The 22,184-nt window shown below is 40.7% G+C and overlaps 2 protein-coding genes across 3 annotated transcripts in view; one reads left to right on the forward strand and one right to left on the reverse strand.

Annotated features, from left to right (window-relative positions):
* Positions 1 to 4,803, reverse strand: part of RIBC2 (RIB43A domain with coiled-coils 2) — a 17,157-nt gene extending 12,354 nt beyond the window's left edge. Inside the window, exons 1-3 of the mRNA XM_044915769.1 lie at positions 4,690 to 4,803; positions 3,807 to 3,888; positions 832 to 1,176 (exon numbers count right to left, since the gene is read on the reverse strand). Of these exons, the coding sequence (XP_044771704.1) occupies positions 832 to 1,176; positions 3,807 to 3,888; positions 4,690 to 4,803 (541 nt within the window). The remainder of the gene's footprint in view (positions 1 to 831; positions 1,177 to 3,806; positions 3,889 to 4,689) is intronic.
* Positions 4,804 to 5,129: 326 nt separating this feature from the next.
* SMC1B (structural maintenance of chromosomes 1B) overlaps positions 5,130 to 22,184 on the forward strand; it is a 67,584-nt gene continuing 50,529 nt past the window's right edge. For both annotated transcript variants that reach the window (XM_021687808.2, XM_021687809.2), the window contains exons 1-6: positions 5,130 to 5,238; positions 14,167 to 14,355; positions 16,588 to 16,700; positions 16,790 to 16,993; positions 19,421 to 19,659; positions 21,585 to 21,843. In XM_021687808.2, the coding sequence (XP_021543483.1) occupies positions 5,130 to 5,238; positions 14,167 to 14,355; positions 16,588 to 16,700; positions 16,790 to 16,993; positions 19,421 to 19,659; positions 21,585 to 21,843 (1,113 nt within the window). The remainder of the gene's footprint in view (positions 5,239 to 14,166; positions 14,356 to 16,587; positions 16,701 to 16,789; positions 16,994 to 19,420; positions 19,660 to 21,584; positions 21,844 to 22,184) is intronic.

Genomic DNA, 22,184 nt, shown 5'->3' on the forward strand with positions numbered 1-22,184 from the left:
GGGAAGGGAAGGGAAGGGAAGGGAAGGGAAGGGAAGGGAAGGGAAGGGAAGGGAAGAGAAGAGGGGAGGGGAGGGGTGCTGGGAGGAGGGCGAGCTGCCCAGGGAGGCTGCAGGGAAACCACCAGAGAGGCAAGGCTGGGGTTGGGGGAGTTGGGAGGGTGTGAGGGGGCCTCACTCCCTGTCACAGCTCCTGTTTGGTCTTCACCAAAGGCACTTCTGTGTCCTGTCACCCCGCCAGCACGTGCATGAGAGCCGTGACACTGTCCTCTCCATTACAGCGTCTTCCTGGCACGAGAAGTCGCCAGAGATCAGAAGCTGCTGGGAGTCCCCACGCAGAGGCCCTGGTAAAGCAGAAATGCTGGCCTTGCAGCGCCCTCCAGGAGAGAGGCTGTTTCCTGCTGTGGAGGCTCTGTCAGAGAGGATCCCTGGGCCCAGAGGGTCCTGGTGAGGACATGTGACCAGGGTGCCCTCGGCCACACCCCTCAGACCCTGTAGGGACATCTAGCACAGCCCTGAGACAACCCGGCTGCACCCGTGTATTCTCCAATGTCTTCCCAGCAGACTGTGAGCACCCCAAGGGCAGGGTGCATTCCAAGGTACTGTGCGCCCCAGCACCCCGCGGGAGCGCGGGCTCAGAGTGCAAGCTCAGAGCCGGTCCCCTGCACAACTGACATGTGACTGAAGACATTCAAATCCTAGAATGCAGGCTGACTCTGGCCAACACAGCACATTAGTAGGACTTAAGAGACAAAAATGAAGCGGGGGAAAAAACCAGGGGGCCGATCTGTTGAAGAAAGTACTGAGACCAGTTTGTCCTTCTTGTTGCATTACCTGCACATCTCTGGTGGGCGCGGGCTTTCTCCCACTCCCTCTGCTGTTGCAAGGACCATTCCCTGTTTTGTTCCTCCTGGAATTTCTTCCTCTCGCACAAGTTTAAATCCTCTCCCATGAATCTCTGCATTCCTGATACTGTATTCCGAATATCATTATCCGACTGCCTAGCTGGAAGATCTTTCCTAAGCGCTAGGGGGTCTGATAGGTCAAATTCACGGCGCGTTTCTGGCCTCTGGAAGTGCTGCTGGAAGTCACTGATGGCTTTACAGAGGCTTCTCTTATCTCGCCTTTCCCGGCCTTCCAATATGCATGTGATTTTGTCATTTTGCCTCATTTCAGCAGCTGGAAGAAATAGAGCATATCTGTAAGATTAAGGTTCGGAGAAAAAATAAATTTGAATCCGCTTTAAAAAATAATTTTTAGTGATTCTAAAGTAATATAAGCCTCTGAAAAGGTAACACAGCCATCAAAGAATTAGTATTCTGAATATGTAAAGAGTCCCTACAAATCAGTTTAAAAAAACCAAACAGGGACGCCTGGGTGGCGCAGTTGGTTAAGCAACCGACTCTTGATTTCAGCTCAGGTCGTGACTGATCACGATGCAAGTCAGGCTCTGTGCTCCATGTGAAGCCTGTTTAAGGTTCTCCCTCTCCCTCTGCCCCTCCCCCTCCTCATGCATGCACTCTCTCAAAACAAAACAAAACAACCCACCAAACAACCAAAGCAAAAAGTAGGCCAAGAATAGGATCAGGCAAATCACTATAAAGAAACCTGAACGATCAAAAGGCTTCTGAAAAGATGACTGGCCTTACAAGATGGGAACCATCTGATAAATTGGCAAAATATTTAAAATGCTAATAATAGCATATATTAGTAAGGACATTAGTAAGGGTAGTAAGGAAACAAGATTTCTCATTCACTGCTTGGGAGAGTGCAAGTTGGTACACTTATAACTTTGGAAAGCAATTTGCCAATAAATATCCCATAAAATTGAAAACATGCACACCCAATGACCTACCATTTCTACTTCTAGGTATCTCTCACCTACGTACACTAGGGACATAATACATGGATAGTCATTGCAGCATTGTTTGGAAAAAATCTAAATCAGCCATCGGGAGGGGAATGAATAAAGAAATTGTGGTTAATTCATATAACAAAATATCATAAGATAATTAAAAAGAACATTCTACATGTAGATCACTGATTAATTTTTTTTAAGATTTTATTTATTTGTCAGAGAGAGAGAGAGCACAAGCAGGGGAAGCAGCAGGCAGAGGGAGAAGCAGACTCCCTGCCAAGCAAGGAGCCCAACTCGGCACTCAATCCCAGGACCTGGAGATCATGACTTGAGGCAAAGGCAGATGCTTAACCGACTGAGCCACCCAGGCATCCCTAATTTTATTTTTTTTTTAAGATTTTATTTATTTGAGAGAGAGAGACTGTGCAAGTGGGGGGGGGAGGGGCAGAGGGAGAGGAAGAGAAGCAGACTCCCTGTTGAGCAAGGAGCCAAAATCAAGAGTCGGTCACTGAACTGACTGAGCCACCCAGGCACCCCATGACTGATTAATTTTAAAAATATGTTGAATAAAAAAAGTTGCAAAAGGATCCATTCGATGTATTTATGTAAGATTTAGGTGAAATTTTAAAACACCCACACAAAATTGTATCTTAAAACACACACAAAAATTTTTATATCATCATGAATATGTATATAAATAGTACAATATTACAAGAAACATGCATGGAAATGATGTATCTGTCTGAGGAGGGAGGAGGAGGGACGATGAGGTGGGGGAGAGCTCTATCTATCTATAACTATACGTACACATATGTAGGGTTTATATATACTTATGTATACATTTAAACATTTATACATTTTTATATATACATTATAGCATTTATATATCTATAGCCATAGATACACATACATACATACATATATAGAATTTAATTCTCAAAAAGAATTCTTAAAATAAGATATCTAAAGCCAGTTTGGCAAAATATTAACATCTAATGGGGTAGTAGGTATGTATGTCCTGTCATATTGTTCTTGTAAGTTTGAATTATTTTTAAACATAACATAAAAAGGTGAACTGTTCAGAAACTAGAGAAGAAAATAAATTTCATTCATATTCTATCATTCCAACATCACCACTGCTTACATTTTGGTATATTTTCTTTCTGTCTTTTTCTAAGCTTATTTTTTTTAAATATATTTTAACATTTAGTTGATAGCCCATGGTATATACAATTTTGCATCTGCTTTTTTCTATTTAAAAAAAATCCTTATAGGGGCGCCTGGGTGGCTCAGTCAGTTGAGCGTCTGACTCTTGATTTGGGCTCAGGTCATGATTTCAGGGTCATGAGATTGAACCCCCAGTTGGGCTCCACACTGGGTGTGGAGTCTGCTTGAGATTCTCTTCCTCTGCCCCTCCCCCTGCTCTTTCAAATAAATGAATATATCTTTTAAAAAATTTAAAAATCCTATGGTGCTTTGAAAAAGATAAGCTGGAATTGTTGCACCTGATGTGGGAAAATGAATTCTATTTGAAATTTTTATCTCAGGGCTGCCAAGCTATCATATCTAGCTCCGAGTCAGAACAGGGGTGTGAGTTGGGATTGTGTGTGTGTCATTTAGTGCAAGCAGTTGTCCCCAGGAGAGGGTCTGGAACTTTTGGGCAGAGAATGGTGTGTGTTTAGGGTTTTTCATAACCAGTTTTCAAAGAAAACTAATAAAATGTACATTTACCCTCAAAATATATTTCCTACAACCCACATAGAATTCAATATCTGTTTTCCCTTTAAGAGAGAAAGAATCAACACATTAAGTTACTTAAACACAAGCAACTATGAAATCTTAAAAGGAGGAGGAGTGTGAAAATGACAAGTTTTACGTATTTGAAGACACGAGGACTGGGTCAAGAGGTACACAGCCCTAAACTGCTAGGGAGGCTTCAGGAAATGCTCACCAAAAGTTTCATGTCTAGCTTTTTCAGTTGCTTCTTTTATCTTCCGGTCATGAACCTGAACATCCCAGGCTTCTGTGTCTCCCTAGGAATGGAAAAAAAGGGGAGACAAGTTACAGCCAGATAATTTTAGTCCATCGATGACAACCCTACTTATCTTTTTTAAGCCTTGTTCCACTGTTGTCTTAGGTACACTTCAGGTCTTCTCATACCTGGATGCCTTTGCTTATAGTTGGTTCTTCAGCCTGTCCCCAGAGCTTCCTTCTCCCTTTCTCTTAGTCAATAGATACCTTCAGAACACAGCTTAGGCAACACCTCCTCTGGGAAGCCCTCTCTGATTTCCTTTCCTGGCCCCAGTCTGTGCTCCTCTGACACCCTGTGCTCCCCTCCCTCACAGCACTGATTCCACTGCATGTTAATGTGGCCATTTTAGTGCTTGCTTCTCCTCTCCTCCATGGGTCATGAACTCTGCAAGGTCAGGCAGGGTTTGCCATATTCCCCATTTCCTGGCACCAGCTCAGGCTTGCCACAAAAGAGGAATGCCACCGGCATTTGTCAGATGGATAGACTGGAAGGAGTCCCTGGCAGTGTAGAAAATCTGGCTCAGAGAAAGGAGACCCACGCTCAGGGCAGGCAAGCCCCCTCCCTGCCTGCTGCAGGGCTCCATTTGCCTGCCCCGCAGGTGAGAGGGTGCAGTATCGGGTCTGCGAAGGTCTTGCCCGTCGTCAGTAGTCAATACAACGAACCGGTCTTCCCCAGCACACCTCGTGCTGTCTGCCGCTGTGCCTGCATCAGTGGTTTCACCGCAGGGGTTCGCCTCCGCTGTCCCGCCGCCCGCCTCCCTCGCCACCCCCCTGCACACGCCCTCCCGGTCCGGGGACCTCACCCCGATGATCCTGTTCCTGGCGTTGAAGATCCGTTTCTGCCTGCACAACTCGTTATGCCTCCTCTTGCCCAGAGCCAAGTACTGCTCCAGGTCCCTGGGCTGAGCTAGCTCCATGGCTGGAAGTTGAGAAGAAACCCTAAGGGGTTTTTAAGGCATGCGAGATGAAAAAGGAAAAAGACAAAAATAAAACTAGCTGTAGCCTAAGCGAGGATGGTTCCCCTGCAATACGCGCTGGCTTCGCAAGCTTTTTGTCGGGCTTTCTGCGACCTGGCCAAAGGCGCGGAGACCGGTTTCCTCGGAGACGTAAACAGACCGGTTGCTTAGGAACGGCGCGGCGCCCGCTGGGTTCTCGCTCTCCTCTCGCGAGACGCCGCGAAGCCCTTCCCGCGCTTTTCCTGCCGGCGTGTGAGGAAGCGGTTTGAGGCGCCGAGGCAGCAGCCATGGGCCACCTGGAGCTGTTGCTCGTGGAGAACTTTAAGTCGTGGCGGGGCCGCCAAGTCATCGGCCCTTTCAGGAGGTTCACCTGCATCATTGGCCCCAATGGCTCCGGTAACTGGGACCCCGAAAGCCTCTGCCCGCCCGGCTCGTCCAGGCCGCATTTTGCCAAAGGGGACGTGAGGGAGGCCTCGCGTGCGGGGCTGAGGCGGTTGCTGCCCGCGGGCCTCCGCCAGTCTCACTCCAACCCCACGCCCCCCGACCCGCCCTCCGCCGCCGGGCCTGGCCCCTCCCCCTCTCCTCGGGACCCCGACCCTCAGCCTCGGCCCTCGCCGCCGGGTGCCCAGTCTCGTCCTCCGGCCCCCGGCCCACTGTCCGCCGCCTGACCCCAACCCTCTGCCCCCAGCCCTCCGCAGCCCGCACCCCAGGCCCTGACCCCCCTCCCCCCGACCCTCCGGCACCTGGAGCCCGACTCTCCACCCTCTGCCCGCGCCGCCAGCTGCCCATGCTCGTTCTCCGCTGCCCAGAGCCCGCCCCTCGTCCTCCGCCCCCCGTCCCCAGTCCTTTACCGCCCGACCGTCACCCTCGGCCACCCGGCCCTCAGCCTCGCCGCCGGGTGCCTACCCTTGTCCTTTGCCCAGCCCGCAGGCGCCCACCTTCGCCCACTGACCCTCGACCTCCAGCGCCTGGCCCCCGGCCTTCCAGGGCCCAGACCGAGACCCCGACCCTCGGCCTCCACCCCCAGCCCTCCGGCACCCGGCGCTTGGGCCAGGTGCCTACCCTCCCCCTCTGCCGCCGGCCCCTCACCTTTAGCTGCCCAGCCCCCCGCCGCCAGGTGCCCACCCACGTCCTCTGCCCAACCCCCGGCCCTCTGGCGCCTGGACCCTGACCTTGGCCCCCCCCCCCCCTGTACTCAGCCCGCCACCGCCAGGTGCCCACCTTGCCCTCTGCTGCTGGGCCACGACCCTCCACCTCCACTCCCAACCCCAGGTTTGACCAGGACCCTCCCCTCCTTTGCTCTCTGGCTCCCAGTGCTTTGGGAGTTTCTTCTCCAGCCCTGAGCCCTAGTCACCTCTTGTCACGAGCATGGTTGACAATTATAAAGCCGGTTCGGGAGTCCAAAGTCAATGACAGTTCACCACGGGTTTGACTTGGCTGCTTACACAAGCAAAGCCCAAGACAAGTCACGAAAAACAAGGTAGGGCCGGAGGTAGGAAGTTAACCTACCCACCCTGAAGTTAGTCTGTGAGTTCCTGGTTGAGATACGGCCTCAGTCAGGGTCAGTGCTGGGCACTTACTGCTTATTATGTTCAAGCAGTGAAGGATCTCTGTTCCTTTGGAAGGTCAGTCGGGCAGAGCCTTCCCCCTCTGCCTTTTTGAAGTGGTCAGACACAGAGGGGCCAGTGTCTGAGAAGTCTGACACTGCTGCAAAAATCCTCTTTTTAAAGGGATTTAATCAGTCTTAGGCCTTTGCAGACCTCCTTTGTTTCTGCTGGTCATCCGTTCTGAGTGTGTCATGAGCTGGTGCTAGTCTAGGTAACATCTGGTCTTAGCTGCAATGCTCTTACCTGCTACCTCATTGCTTGACACAGGCCCCTGCTTGACAGGGGTGACGCCGTCTTGCTACACCTTTCCTCTCCACCCCCTTCCTTTTCTCATCCAAAGATTAAGTGAGAGAGAGCTGAAGGAAATAATTGGTTTTAAGGAGCCTTAACAACTGTTTGGATTCAAGGAAACTTCTACACAGGAATTTTGTAATAATAACAGCATTCATGGAGCTTTTACCAAGTTTCTGGTATCCCTATTTCAGTGCTCATAAGTGGGTGTTATCCCATTTTGTAGTATAGGCAACTGAGGTTCAGAGGGGTCAGATGACTCTCCAAGGTCACCCAGGAAGTGGCAGAGCCTGGACTTGAGTTCAGGCCTGGCCAGGCTCCCTACCGCACTGTGGTAAGATCCATAGATGTAATGACCCCAGCAGGTAGAGGGTCTAAAATGATAGTTACTTGGAGATTTTTCCTAACTCAAATCTTCTTTGTGGCGCTCTCAGGCCAGATTGATTCTGTTGTCAAAAAGACATTGAAAAAAGTAAGGGTAAGTATGCAATGAGTATATCCACTCATTTATCAGGTTAGTAGGCCCACCAGCAGTTGATTTTCACTTTTTAACTGGTGATTATGTGAAGAGTTGCTCAATTATATTTTGTACTTCCAACAGTGTAATATTTTGAATGAGTATTTGGGTAAAGTCTTATACTGCAGTCAGCCTAAATTACTTGCCCACTGCCGTTCAAGATCCGGATAAAGTGGTGTTTTGACCTTTTTTAAACTAGTGCCAAACGTAAGTTTCAAAATAATCTTATTTCTTTTCTTAATTCAACAATACATATCGTGATTAACAATATATCTTAAGGTTATCGTGAAAATGCCTTTACAACTTCCTCTTGTCCCACATGCCCTGGAAGCTCCATTCCCCTCCTGAGAATCACTGGTAACCCAGAGATTTTACTTAGAACCATGCAAAGCCAGTCATGGATTATTTCAGCATTACCTTTAATATCATCTCTCCACAACAACAATTTCTGGTTTACTTACTGCTGAATTTTGCATGGGCTATTCACATTCTCCTTCTATACGATGGCCAAAACTCAGTATAATACTAATCCATGACTAATTTAATGGGTGTTATTCATTTATATTCATTTGAATACTTGTTCATAAATCATCTTTTTAAAAATCTTACAGAATTACCCATTTAGGTAGATTTTATTAAACCAATTGATAATTTTCTGTTATACTCACTTTCTCTTAAACTTCAATTTAGCTAGTTGTCATTCTTTTTGTAATAATTTCTTATTGCTACCACCTGTCAAAATTTGACATGTTCTCATTTGTTTTTAGTAAATCTAATGTTGGTTTTTTTGTAGGTAGTGGGAAAATTTCATCTTTAATCTTAACCCTGATGTTTTCCACTCAAATTTAGCAAATAGTTTTTGTGTATATATAGTATTAGAAGCAGAAGAAGATACGTATAAGACGACAGCTTCTGCTCCCGAGGCATTGGGAGTATAAGAAAATGACACACTTATTGAAATAGAAGTCCCGATGACACTGTTTATGGAACTTTAAGCAAGGAAAATTCTAGATCTGATTTAGGGAGGTATGGACAGGAAGAGGTAAAGATAAGGAAAGGTTTTCTAGAGGACTTACCATTTGAGCTGGCCCAAAGAGTAAAGAATATTTTTCTAGAGATTTGTGAGTCTATTTGTGGGACAGTTAATAGCCCAAATTGTCAAGAATGTAGTGCATGTGTAGGGGAGCAGCGGTGTATAATGTTGGAATCCTAGGGTAAGTACTTGCCAGGGTGATATATTTAACTTTATGGAAAAAATAGACTTTGAAGCAGGGACTATTTAGCAGGGAAGTTCCATAAGTGTGCCTGAGTCTAAGGCTATCCTCTCCACTTGTGATTTACATCCTGCTCCCTCCTCAGTTCTTTGCTTCTGTGATTATCATTCTCTTTTGGATTGTATCTTTCTCCCTTACTGGATAATTTTCACTAGCAATAATACATGCCTTATTAACACTCTTATGACATAGAGGATGGATAGTTATATGAAAAGAAAGTATAGTACAATGTTAATTGTAGAATTTAGTGGTAAATATATGGGTGTTTACTATGAAATTTTCAACTTTCTTATGTGTTTGAAAATTTTATAATGAAATGCTTGGGGAAAAGCCCTTTAACTTCACTGTCTTTTTAGGCTGTCGCCCCATTTTATCAGTACAATCAAACTCTGAACCATCCTCAGTGCTCTTGATTCAGTTTTCAGTCCCAAGCTCCACTGAAATAACACTTACCTAGGTCACCTTTGACCTACATCTTGTAAGAGTCAGTGGCCAATTTCCTTCCTCATCCTGTTTGACTTATCAGTGCTATTTCATTCGTTTAAAAATAATGGAATGCCTAGTATGTGCCATGCACTGTTCTCATCAGTAAACAGATAAAAATCCCTTCCCATATAGAACTTACGTTCAAGTGCACAGAGACAGACAGCAAAATATGAGAAGTATATAGAATATTAAAGTGTTAAGTATTAAGAAGAAAAATAGAAACGGGAGGGGAATCAGAAATGCTGGGGTTGTTTTTAAAGAAGTTGGTCAAGGGAAGGTCTTGCTGTCTAGGTTGCATGGCAGGTCACATTTCGTCTCTCCCTTGAGCCTCTTTGCTCTTCTGACTTTGTATCCAACTAGGTTTTCTCCTGTTTCACTGGCAAGCCTTCAGTTATTGGCTGCTTCTCCCCTGGGTCTCTTAAGCACTGGAGTCCTCCTAACCCCCTGGAAATATATCCTCTGTCTGTGTCTACCCTATGTTCTTTTCCTAGGTGATCTTATTCAGTCCCATAGCTTCAAATACCATCCTTATGCTGCTGACTTACAAAATTATATATCTAGGGCTATAATATTCAGCATTTTTTTTTTTTTTGCTATTTATAGTAGACATGTGAAATAATCAGGGGTGCCTGGCTGGCTCCGTTGAGTTCAAGCCCCATTTTGGGCATAGAGATTACTTAAAAATAAAATCTTTAAAAAAATACTATAATCAGAAAGAATAGTAAATTTCCTCTCCCCTACTTCGCCCAAACTTGTTTCTTCCAAGGTCTTACCTACTCAGTAAGGGGCACCATTTACTCATTCATTCAGACCAGATACCTAGAGTAATTCTTTATTCCTCCTTCTATACCCCACATCCCTCATCTAATCTTCTATAAATCCTAATAACTCTACCTCTGAAATACATCCTGAATCCAGTTGTTTCTTTCCACTTTTCACTGCTATCACTCAGTCAAAGCTGCTAGAGCTCTCATTTGGACTACTGCTATAACTTCCTAACATGTCCCTCGGCTTTCTTTCTTGTCTCTTTGCAATTCATTCTCACAGCGTCAGATTGAGCAGTTAAAAAAACAAACTAGGGGCGCCTGGGTGGCTCAGTTGGTTGAGCGACTGCCTTTGGCTCGGGTCATGATCCTGGAGTCCCTGGATCGAGTCCCACATCGGGCTCCCTGCTCGGCGGGGAGCCTGCTTCTCCCTCTCCCACTCCCCCCTGCTTGTGTTCCCTCTCTCGCTGTGTCTTTCTCTGTCAAATAAATAAATAAAATCTTTAAAAAAAAAAAAAAAAACAAACTAAAAAAGTAAATCTATAAATCTGAGCACTGCCCAGCTTAAAACTCTCCAGTGGCTTTCCCCTACACTTGGAATAAAATCCAGTATTTCTTACCATGATCCACAAAACCCTTTATAATCTGGCCCCTGTGTATTTCTCTTCTCTAATATTCTCTTCCCCCATATTTACTATGCTCTAGTCAGAAATGCTTTTTTTTTTTTTTTTTGCCTTCCTTACATAGACCAATCTTATTTCTGTTTCAGGGTCTTAGCATTTGCTGTTCCTTGGACTTCAGATTGCTTTTCTCCCAGAGTTCCAAGTTCCATATGGCTGCCAACTAAATGAATTCTCCTTCATCCTTATAAATTCTCCCTGTCACACCCAGAACATTACCAATCTGAGCCAATTCTACGAGCTTAATAATCTTGTCCTCTTCCCTCTATTCCCACTACTATCACTGTTTCAGGCTCTCATCATTTCTTCCTCGGATTAATGTAGTAATCTTTTAGCTGAGTTCCCAACCTTTGGTCTTACCCTACTTTAATCCATGTGCCACACTGTTATATCAGTAATCTTCATCTGTTCCCACAAGAAAAAAGATCCATTTTATTTCTTTTTTTTTTTTAAGATTTTATTTATTTATTTATTTGAGAGAGAAAGAGCATGAGAGGGGGGAGGGTCAGAGGGAGAAGCAAACTCCCTGCTGAGCAGGGAGCCCGATGTGGGACTCGATCCCGGGACTCCAGGATCATGACCTGAGACGAAGGCAGTCGTCCAACCAACTGAGCCACCCAGGCGCCCCCATTTTATTTCTTGATAGATGAGGAAAAGGCATTTGAAAAAATGCAATACCTAAAAGGTTGATGCGTTCAAATTAAACATTTTTGATTAGACTCCATCATAGGTGATGTTGTATAGTTCACACTGTATTACATCACATAATATCTATTTGTTTTACCACTAGTGGTGCTAAGATTGACCCCTGGATTAGAGTGGTGACAGTGATAACTCCACTGTACAATTAGTTTTTCCCTTCTAACTAGTCTAGTGTTCTAGTGTTACTAGTATTACTTTGACATTAGACAAATGTTCCTTATCCACCATTTACCCAGATGTTTTTTTAAATTTTATTAAGTTTTTAACTTTAATTCCAATATAGTTAACATACAGTGTTATATTAGTTCCAGGTATACAATATAGTGATTGAACAATTCTATACATTACTCAGTGCTCAGCATAATAAGTGTACTCTTTAATCCCCATCGTCTATTTCACCCTTCCCCCCACCATCTTCCGTCTGGTGACCATCAGTTTGTTCTCTATACTTAAGTATCTGTTTCTTTTTCTTTTTCTTTTTTTTGATCTGTTTCTTGGTTTGCCTCTCTCTTTTTTCCCTTTTGTTTTGTTTCTTAAATTCCACATGAGTGAAATCATGGTATTTGTCTTTCTCTGACTGAATGACTTCGCTTAGCATTATATTCTCTAGCTCCATCCATGATATTGCAAATGGCAAGATTTCATTCTTTTTTAATGACTAATACTGCACTGTATATACATACCCCATCTTCTTTATCCATTCATCAGTTGATGGACACTTAGGCTGCTTCCGTATCTTTGCTATTGTAAATAATGCTGCTATAAACTTAGGGGTACCTGTATCCTTTTGAATTAGTGTTTTTGTATTCTTTGGGTGAATACCCAGTAGTGTGATTACTGGATCACAGGCTAGTTCTATTTTTAACTTTTTGAGGAACCTCCATACTGTTTTCCACAGTGGCTGCACCAGTTTGCATTCCCACCAACAGTGCACGAGGGTTCCTTTTTCTCCACATCCTCACCAACACTTGTTATTTCCTGTGTTTCTGATCTTAGCCGTTGTGGCAGGTGTGAGGTGATAGCTCATTATAGTTTTGATTTGCATTTCCCTGATGATGAGTGATGCGGAGCATCTTTTCATGTGTCTGTTGGCCATCTGTGTGTCTTCTTTGGAGAAATATCTGTTCATGTTGTCTGCCCATTTTTTAATTGGATTATTTGCTTTTTGGGTGTTGAGTTCTATAACTTCTTTATTTTAGAAACTAATCCTTTATTGCATATGTCATTTGCAAATATCTTCTATTCAGTAGGTTGTCTTTTAGTTTTGTTGATTACTTTCTTTGCCCTGCAGAAGCTTTTTATTTTGATGTAGTCCCAATGGTTTATTTTTGCTTTTATTTCCCTTGCTTCAGGGAACCTATCTAGAAAAATATTGTTACAGCCAATGTCAAAGAAATTACTGCATTTGCTATCCAAAATTTTTTTTTTTTAAGATTTTTATTTATTTGTTTGACAGAGAGAGAGAGACACAGCGAGAGAGGGAACACAAGCAGGGGCAGCGGGAGAGGGAGAAACAGGCTTCCCGCGGAGCAGAGAGCCTGATGTGGGGCTTGATCCCAGGACCCCGGGATCATGACCTGAGCCGAAGGCAGTCGCTTAATCACTGAGCCACCCAGGCGCCCCTAAATGACCATTTCTTAATTATCTTTCAGTATCCCTTTTTGCAAATGCAAGCAAATATATATGTATTGCTATTTCTAGCCCCTCAGTTCTTTATGCCAAAGTTTATATTTAGTTTTTTACAATATATGCTGTTACAAACTCTTTTTTTTCACTTATTACATCCTCTTCTGTCATCTTTCTGCTGTGTAATTCTCCCATTGGGTGGCTGTTACACAGTTATTTCAAGTATTCCTTTAATTTCTAGACACTTGAGTTGTTTCTGATCTTTTTCTGTTAGAAAAAACCTATAATGAATTGCATAACTATGTATTTTCCATTGTATAGTTGTACACATATATCAGGGAGGTAGATTTCTGGAAGTGGAATTGCTGGCTCAAAAGATGAATGGATTTAGATAAAGGATTAGTATCCAAAATATATAAAGAAGTTATAGAACTCAACACCCAAAAAGCAAATAATCCAATTAAAAAATGGGCAGACAACATGAACAGATATTTCTCCAAAGAAGACACACAGATGGCCAACAGACACATGAAAAGATGCTCCGCATCACTCATCATCAGGGAAATGCAAATCAAAACTATAATGAGCTATCACCTCACACCTGCCACAACGGCTAAGATCAAAAACACAAGAAATAACAAGTGTTGGTGAGGATGTGGAGAAAAAGGAACCCTCGTGCACTGTTGGTGGGAATGCAAACTGGTGCAGCCACTGTGGAAAACAGTATGGAGGTTCCTCAAAAAGTTAAAAATAGAACTAGCCTGTGATCCAGTAATCACACTACTGGGTATTTACCCAAAGAATACAAAAACACTAATTCAAAAGGATACAGGCACTCCCTCTGCCTTTCCCTCCCCTCTTGCCCCTCCCCCCACTCCTGCATGTTCTCTCTCTCAAATAAATAAAAATCTTAAAAAAAAAAATAAAAGGCTCAGGCCTGCTGTATAACTTTTCTGTACCACCAACTCCCACCAATCGTAAATATTGTAGCAACCTTATTGTCTGTGGGAATATCTTGGATATAGTTAGCCATTTCTAAAAGTATGTGATAGTTAATATTCATAAAATGAGAATAACTGAAATTCAGAGATGATTTGCCATAGTATAATATTTAATAATGGAAGAGAGTTGGGGTTTAGATCCCCTTATTTAGATCCTTAAATTTAGGCCACTTAATACTCTACCCTAGCTGCATAGAAGAAACCAGTGATCTACATAAAATTGTTCAGTCACATGCGTCTTAAATATAGACGAGGCAGTACTATTGAAACGTGTATTGGCTATATTTCACTTCTCTTGGTGGCCTGGTTTATTTGACTCTGGGTAAGGTTTTTTATTAAGAAGGAATAACTTTTTCCTCTCTCTTTTCTTTCCCAGGAAAATCTAATGTAATGGATGCACTTAGTTTTGTAATGGGAGAGAAAACAGCTAATTTAAGAGTGAAAAATATTCAAGAACTCATTCATGGAGCACATATTGGAAGACCTGTCTCTTCTTCTGCAAGTGTGAAAATTGTGTATGTGGAGGAAAGTGGAGAAGAGAAAACATTTACAAGGATTATCCGAGGTATTTTTTTGGTAGATAATTGCTTATGAGTCATTTGATTTTTCAAAAGTTAAATCAGATCATCTGTTTTTTTCTTTTTTTGAAGGGTGTGATTTGTTATTCCACTGGCATAGTAAACTAGAGATTTGGGTTTTTTTTCCTGTCTTAGATGGCAAATCTCAGAAGCAAGTAATAGAACCTGTTTGATCCCCCACTAAGAGTTTTCTTTAAGCAGATGGATTTGTTCACATTTCCTTGCTGTCAAATAGCATTTTTCTACCTGGTTATTAGGTTAAAATGAAGGAGGTTCTCTTGGTATGTGTATCTAGTTTTCTTAGTGATGAACTGATTATATGTATATTTTTGGTTTGCATTGAAAGTTTTTCTACCACCAAATAGCAACTTGAGTGAAATATTTGAATTTTATTTTGTAATTATTCAGGAAACAGGGATTTCATGAATAAACCCATTTCCTGAATAAGCAAGATTGAGAGTTGTTTACGTGTATCTTTTCTATATGCTCAGAGTTTATAGAGCCTCCATAAAATAGGCATGTCTTGGTTTTGTTTTTTTGTTTTTGGTATTTCATTCTGGTGCGCTAGAACATGGTCTTAATGTTCTAATGTATAAATACGGTCTTATTAACTTTTCCCAGATTCAATCACTGATAATTCTGGAAATACTTATACCTTAGTGTGTAACTTAAGTATTTCACCACATTACCACATAGATGCCTTTATTGGTGAGTTTTCTCACTTCCTTTGGGTTTTTATTCAGAAGTCTCTGTTACAGTAAAGATTCCCTAGCGCACTCTATTTATCTAATAAATCATCATAATTTATGTTTTCCCATCTTTATTGAGGTATAATTGACAGGTAAAAATTGCATGTATCTAGGGGCTCCTGACTGGCCTAGTCAGAAGAGCATGGGACTCTTGATCTTGGGGTCATGGGTTTGAGCCCCACCTTGGGCCTAGAACTTACTTTAAAAAAAAAAAAAGAAAGAAAGAAATGCTAATTTAAAAATTGCATGTATTTAAGGTATACATCTATGTTTTAATATACATTGTGAAGTAACCACCACAATCAAGCTAATTAAATGTGTATCACCTTACATGGTTACTGTTTTCTTTGCATGTGCATGTGTGTGTATTTTTGTGGTGAGAATACCTAAGATCTACCCTCATCGCAAATTTGAAGTATATAATACAGTATTGTTAACAGTAGTCACATTGCTATACATTAGATCTCCAGAACATACCATCTTGCATAACAGAAACTTAGTAACCCTTGACCAACATCTCCCCGTTTTTTTCTCCTCCTGGTCTCTGGCATCCACCATTCTATTCTCTGCTTCTCTGAGTTTAACTATTTTAGATTCCGCATATATGTGAGATCATGTAGTATTTCTGGACTCTCTGTTCTGTTCCATTGGTCTCTATGTTTTTATGCCAGTGCCATACTGTTTTGATTACTGTGGCTTTGTAACATGTATTCAAATCAGAAGTGTGGTGCCTCAGTTTTGTTCTTGTTCCCAGCCCATCTGTCTTTGTTTGTGCTGCTATAACAAATAGCTTATAAACAATAAAAATTTATTTCTCACTGTCCTGGAGGCAGGAAGTCCAAGATCAGGTCGCCAGTATGGTCTGATGAGGGGCTGTCTTCTGGGTTGCAGACATCTCATTATGTTCTCACATTGGTGGAAGGAACTAGGGAGCTCTGTGGGGTCTCTTTTGTAAACCCATTAATCCCATCCCTGAGGGTACCACAGTCACAACTTAATCACCTCCCAAAGGCGCCACCTTCTAATACCATCACTTTTGGGGGTTCGGATTTCTACATATGAATTTAGAAGGGACACAAACATTCAGACCATAACATCATCCTATTTAAAATTGTAATGCCTGTTCCCCATACACAGAGACTTCCATATCCCCTTCCCAGCTCTCTTTTTTCTCCTTAGCACTTAACATTTTCTCATGTGATATTTATTGTAGTTACATATCTCATTTTTGTCTGTCTGCATCATGGGGTATAAACTTGAGATCCACACTTTCGTCCATTTTGTTCACTGCTGTAGAATAATACTCCTTGGCATATTTGTTGACTAATTATATGCATTTATTAGTAACATGTATGTTATTGCATAACTAACCACTTCAATAAGAAAAATAATTTTACTAAACTTTGAAAGGTTGTTGTTACAGGTCTGGTATTTATACTTCCAATAATAGTTTTTATTCTTTTATTTTAGGGGGATGCTCAGAATTTTATTTTGATGATAATCCAGTGAGTCGTTCCGTGTACATAGCTGAGTTGGAAAAGATAGGCATAATAATCAAAGCACGGAACTGTCTAGTGTTTCAGGTAAGGAGCTGTACTAGTTTATTTCATTCATGATTTTAAAAATACATCCATATATTTTATATGTTGATGTGCTTTACTGTTTTTAAAAGGGAACTGTAGAATCGATTTCAATGAAAAAACCCAAAGAAAGAACCCAGTTTTTTGAGGAAATCAGCACTTCAGGAGAGCTTATAGGAGAATATGAGGAAAAGAAAAGAAAGTTACAGAAAGCTGAAGAGGATGCACAGTTTAATTTTAATAAGAAAAAAAATGTAGCCTCAGAACGCAAACACGCAAAATTAGAGAAAGAAGAGGTAAGGTTGTGATGGTGGAACCAGTAAGTTTTGGATACAAAGACTTTCTGTCTGTTAGCATTGCTAGGTATTGGCTTGGGATTATTACTAACAAGTTGTAAAAATAATGTAAGACAAAGAAAGCCTGCTATTCATTTAAAATAAACTTTTTGATGTAGTTTCTACTGGTTTTTTTTATTGTTTTGTTTTTTCCTTAATAGGCAGTACAACCTCAACCACAAAAATGTCTGGTTATTTAACGACTGAAAATAAGCTTGAGGGGTTTATATCTTACATGACAGAGGCTTTCAACTTTTGGATCTTGTCCGCTTCCTTTCTTAAAAATTTATAAGGTCCCCGAAGAGTTTGTGTTAATGTGGGTCATATCTACCAATATTTATTATATTTGAAATTAAAACTGAGAAATTTTAAGAATGTATTTTAACTGTCAATATTAAATTACGATAGTAAACATTATACATTGACATAAATGACATTTTTATGAAAAATAACTGCATTTTCTAAAACTAATTAGAAAGGTGACATTGTTTTACATATTTATAATATCCTTAATATATGGCTTAATAGAAGAATCTCCTATCTACTTCTATATCAAACCTTATTTATGTTAAAGCCTAGCAGCTTTACCCACCATTGGTGCAGGTGTCAACACAATGAAAAACCAAATGAGGTCTTAATGTTATTATGAAAAGAATTTTGACCTCAGGAGCTCCCTAAAAGGGTACTGGGAACCTCTAAGAAGCCATAGACACACTTTACAAATACTGTTCTGTGGTATTTCTTGGTGCCCTTCACAATGCCTAGTATAGTGCCTTATTTATGGTTGATAATTTTTTGCACTTTTGAGTGATCTTTGTCAAATGCACATCAGAATCTGTCTTTCTCTTGCATAAAACCTCTATCAGTGCAGTGCTTCTGTCTAGTCTGCCTCCCCAGCCTACTTACATGGCCCCTACCCACCTCTCAAGTTTTAGTTTCCTCTACTCTCCCACCCACTGGCCTTTACTGTTCATTGAACATAATGTGCTCACTTCGAGCTCAGAGCTTTGGCTGTTTCCCCTGCCTAGATAGCTGTGTGCCTGACATTTGCATGGCCAATACTCTCTCATTCAAGTTGTCATTAAAAAGATATTGTCTCAGGCAGGCATTTGTTATCCATACCCCAATCTAAGTTGGTACCCCCTCCCTGGTACTATTGCATTACCCTCTTGTTTCTTTTGTAACATATATTGCTGTATGAAATTATCTTGTTTATCATGTTTGCTTGTTTACTGTCTGATTCCCCCTCCCCCACCATTAGAACAACTAGCTTAAGTGCTGATGTGAGCAGGGAGTGTTTCCATCTTCTTCTCTACTACATTCCCAGCAACAAGGGTCAGGCACATAGTAGGCAATCATTAATATTTGAAGAATTAACTGAAAGGTGGATGTGTTTCTCATCGTGATGTTTCTGTTTCTTCGTATTTTTACATGTGTGTGTATATCCTTGGTTTTGTTAGTGGAGAGGGGCGGTGTCAGTGAAAGACTATGATATTCATAATGTACTGAAACAGTGTATAGAAATGTAGAGTTGCAGAACTTTAAACTTTATGAGGACAGTTAGAATCATTGAATTTCCTATTTTTTACAATGTCATGGCAAATGGCTGTTTACCTATTGGAATACATCGTTGATTAGGAGCTTTCCCTTCAAAGCAGCCCTTTATTCCTTTATTAATTGTACAAATGCTAAGGAAATTCTTCCATTTTACATATATTTTAGAATTGTAATATTCCTGTTAACAGAAAAATTACATCTTATAGCAGGAATTTTACCTGGAATCCTTGAATTTATCATGATCTCAGGGTCAAGAGATTGAGCCCCTCTGCAGACTTGCATTCAGCAGGGAATCTGCTTCTCTCCCTCTCCCTCTGCTACTTCCTCAGCTTGCACGCATGTGGGTGCACACGTGCATGTGCTCTCTCTCTCTCAAATGAATATCTTTAAAAAAATAAAAATAAAGTTGCTAGGGACCTTACAAGTCATAGAGCTTCCTTCAGTTTACATATTAGGAAGCTGATATCAGAAATATTAATGGACTTGCCATACTCTGAGGTCAAGACAGAAATGGGACAAAGACCAGGTTAGCAGGTGCCACTTCATTGTTCTTACCACTGAGTATATGAAAATAAAATCATATACTAGTTTACTGGTTTATTATAAAACTGTATCCAGAAACCTCCAAATAATGCTACTTTTGAGAAGAATACTATTTCTTAATTACATAAGTAATTTATTTCACAAATTTAATAACTTGTGAATAATAAATAATAGATAATAAATAATTTAATTCCTTAGAGATCATTTTTTGGTACTATTGTTGAGTTTATGAAAAGTCACCTTAAGTATACTCCCTTTTAACTGTTGTTGAATTGTACTGTTTTATAGGCAGAACGTTACCAGAGTCTCCTTGAAGAACTGAAAATGAACAAGATACAATTACAGCTTTTCCAACTTTATCATAATGAGAGGAAAATTCATTTCCTGAACACTGAGTTAGAGCGTGTGAGTAGGGACTTGAGTGTCACAAAGGAGTCTCTTTCTCGTCATGAAAGCATAGTGAAAGCCAAGAAGAAGGAACATGGAATGCTAACCAGACAACTACAACAAACAGAAAAAGAATTAAAGTGAGTTTTTAAAAATAGTTATTAACAGCTGGATTTTATGTATATTGGTAGAAAAAATAAAAATATAAGTGACACTTTGAAAGTTGATTTTTTAAAAAAAACTTACTTTGAAATACTTTTAGATACACAGAAAAATTACAAAGATAACAAGAGTTCCCTATTCTCTACACTCAATTTCTCCTACTTTTCACAATAATATGATACATTTGTCAGAATTCATGAACCAGTGTTGAGACACTACTATTAACTAAAGTCCATACTTTACTCATGTTTTCTGATTTTTCCCCAGTGTCCCGTTTCCGATCAAGCATACCACATTACATTTAGTCATCGTGTCTCCTTAAGCTCCTCTTGGCTATGACAGTTTCTCAGCCGTTCCTTGTTTTTGGTGACCTTGATAATTTTGAGGTGTATTGGTCAGGTTTTTTGGTAGAATGTCTCTCAATTTGGATTTGTCTGGTAGTTTTTTCATAAAAAGGTAAGGTTTATGGATTTTGAGGAGGAAGGCCATGGGATAAAATGTCATTCTCATCACATCAGGGATGTCAACAGATAATCTGTTATATGATGTACTATCTGTATAATACATGATAATATGAAACTGATACCACTGTTGATGTTGGCCTTCTCTTGCCTACCTATAACCTCCATTCCAACAGCGAGAAACCTGGCTTCCACATTCTGCTGTTCATTTTATTTTTTATTTTATTTTTAAATTTTATTTTATTTAAATTCAATTAATTAACATATAGTGTATCATTAGTTTCAGATGTAAAGTTCAGTTATTCATCAATTACATATAACACCCAGTGTTCATTACATCACATGCCCTCCTTAATGCCCATCACCCAGTTACTCCTTCCCCCACCCACCTCCCCTACAGCAACCCTCAGTTTCTTTCCTATGATTAAGAGTCTCTTATGGTTTTTCTCCCTCTCCGGTTTTGTCTTACTTTATTTTTCCCTCCCTTCCCCTATGATCCTCTGTTTTGTTTCTTAAATTCCACATATGAGTGAAACCATATGATAATTGTCTTGGTCTGACCAACTTATTTCGCTTAGCATAATACCCTCCAGTTTCATCTAGTTAAAAATAGAGCTACCCTACGACCCAGCAATTGCACTACTAGGTATTTACCCAAAGGATACAAATGCAGTGATCCGAAGGGGCACCGGCACCCCAATGTTTATAGCAGCAATGTCCATAATAGCCAAACTATGGAAAGAAGCCCAGATGGCGATCAACAGATGAATGGATAAAGATGATGTGGTATATATACACAATGGAATATTATTCAGCCATCAAAAAGGATGAAATCTTACCCTTTGCTGTTCATTTTCAATTCCAGTAATCATACATAACAGTACCAGAATTGTTAACACATATCCTCATGGGGATCAACTTTAGCAACTAGAGTATAATGCTTATGTACAATTCCTTTTGTTTTAGTTTTATAGACGTGACTCATTTTCAATGTTATTTAGGTTAGCACTTTTCTCCCCACCCCCTTCAGTAAGGTGGTTTCATACATTGGTAATGTAGTAGATGCTTTGGTTATATTCCATCTAGGATCCCTTGACCTCCTAAGTGAGCTTTTCTAATTTGCACATATTACATTAAGCTTCACTCTTGGTGCTATAAAGTTCTATAGGTTTTGACAAATGCATGATGTCGTATGTCCACCATTATAGTATCATACAGAGTAGCTTACCACTCAGATAATTCCCCTGTGCTCCACCTCTTCAGTCCCCCAACCCCCCACCCCCACCACCAGCCCCTCCTCTGGAAACCACTGATCTGCTTACAGTCTCTGAAAGTTAATTTTTAGAATTTATTTTTAAATGTATGATTTGATCAAAAGAACTTCCTTCCTTTATATAATATAGATTTAATTTACTTTAAAGCAAACTTTATTTTCTTTTTAGATCTCTTGAAGCACTTTTAAATCAGAAAAGGCCTCAATACATTAAAGCCAAAGAAAACACTTCTCACCACCTCAAGAAATTAGACGTGGCTAAGAAATCAATAAAGGACAGTGAGAAACAGTGTTCTAAACAGGAAGATGACATAAAAGCCCTGGAGACAGAGCTGGTTGATTTAGATGGTGCATGGAGAAGTTTTGAAAAGCAGGTTGAGGAAGAAATCTTATACAAGGGGCGAGACATTGAACTAGAAGCCAGTCAGGTGAACAAGTCAACAAATGAGAAAATTTTCATTTCTATAATTTCAGCTTCTTAGAAACAATTTAAAGAATGTTATCTGATATTTTGAGAGATTATCCTCAGACAATCCTCATCTAAATTATGGGGGTTGAAAATTTTCAGTCTGTATTCGGAGTCTAAACTTAATCTTTATAGACTAGGCTATTTTTACTTTATAAGATTAGATGGCATTATAACATTTGTGAGTTAATTAAAGTCATAGCAAATACTTCAACAAGACTACCTGGTATCATTTTGTAAAAAAATTAGGTAATTATGTTCTTATGTTTTTAATGTAATAATTTTTTCCTTATGAATATTATA

The sequence above is a fragment of the Neomonachus schauinslandi genome, chromosome 5, assembly GCF_002201575.2.
Source record: "Neomonachus schauinslandi chromosome 5, ASM220157v2, whole genome shotgun sequence".
NCBI classification, from domain to species: Eukaryota; Metazoa; Chordata; class Mammalia; order Carnivora; family Phocidae; genus Neomonachus; species Neomonachus schauinslandi.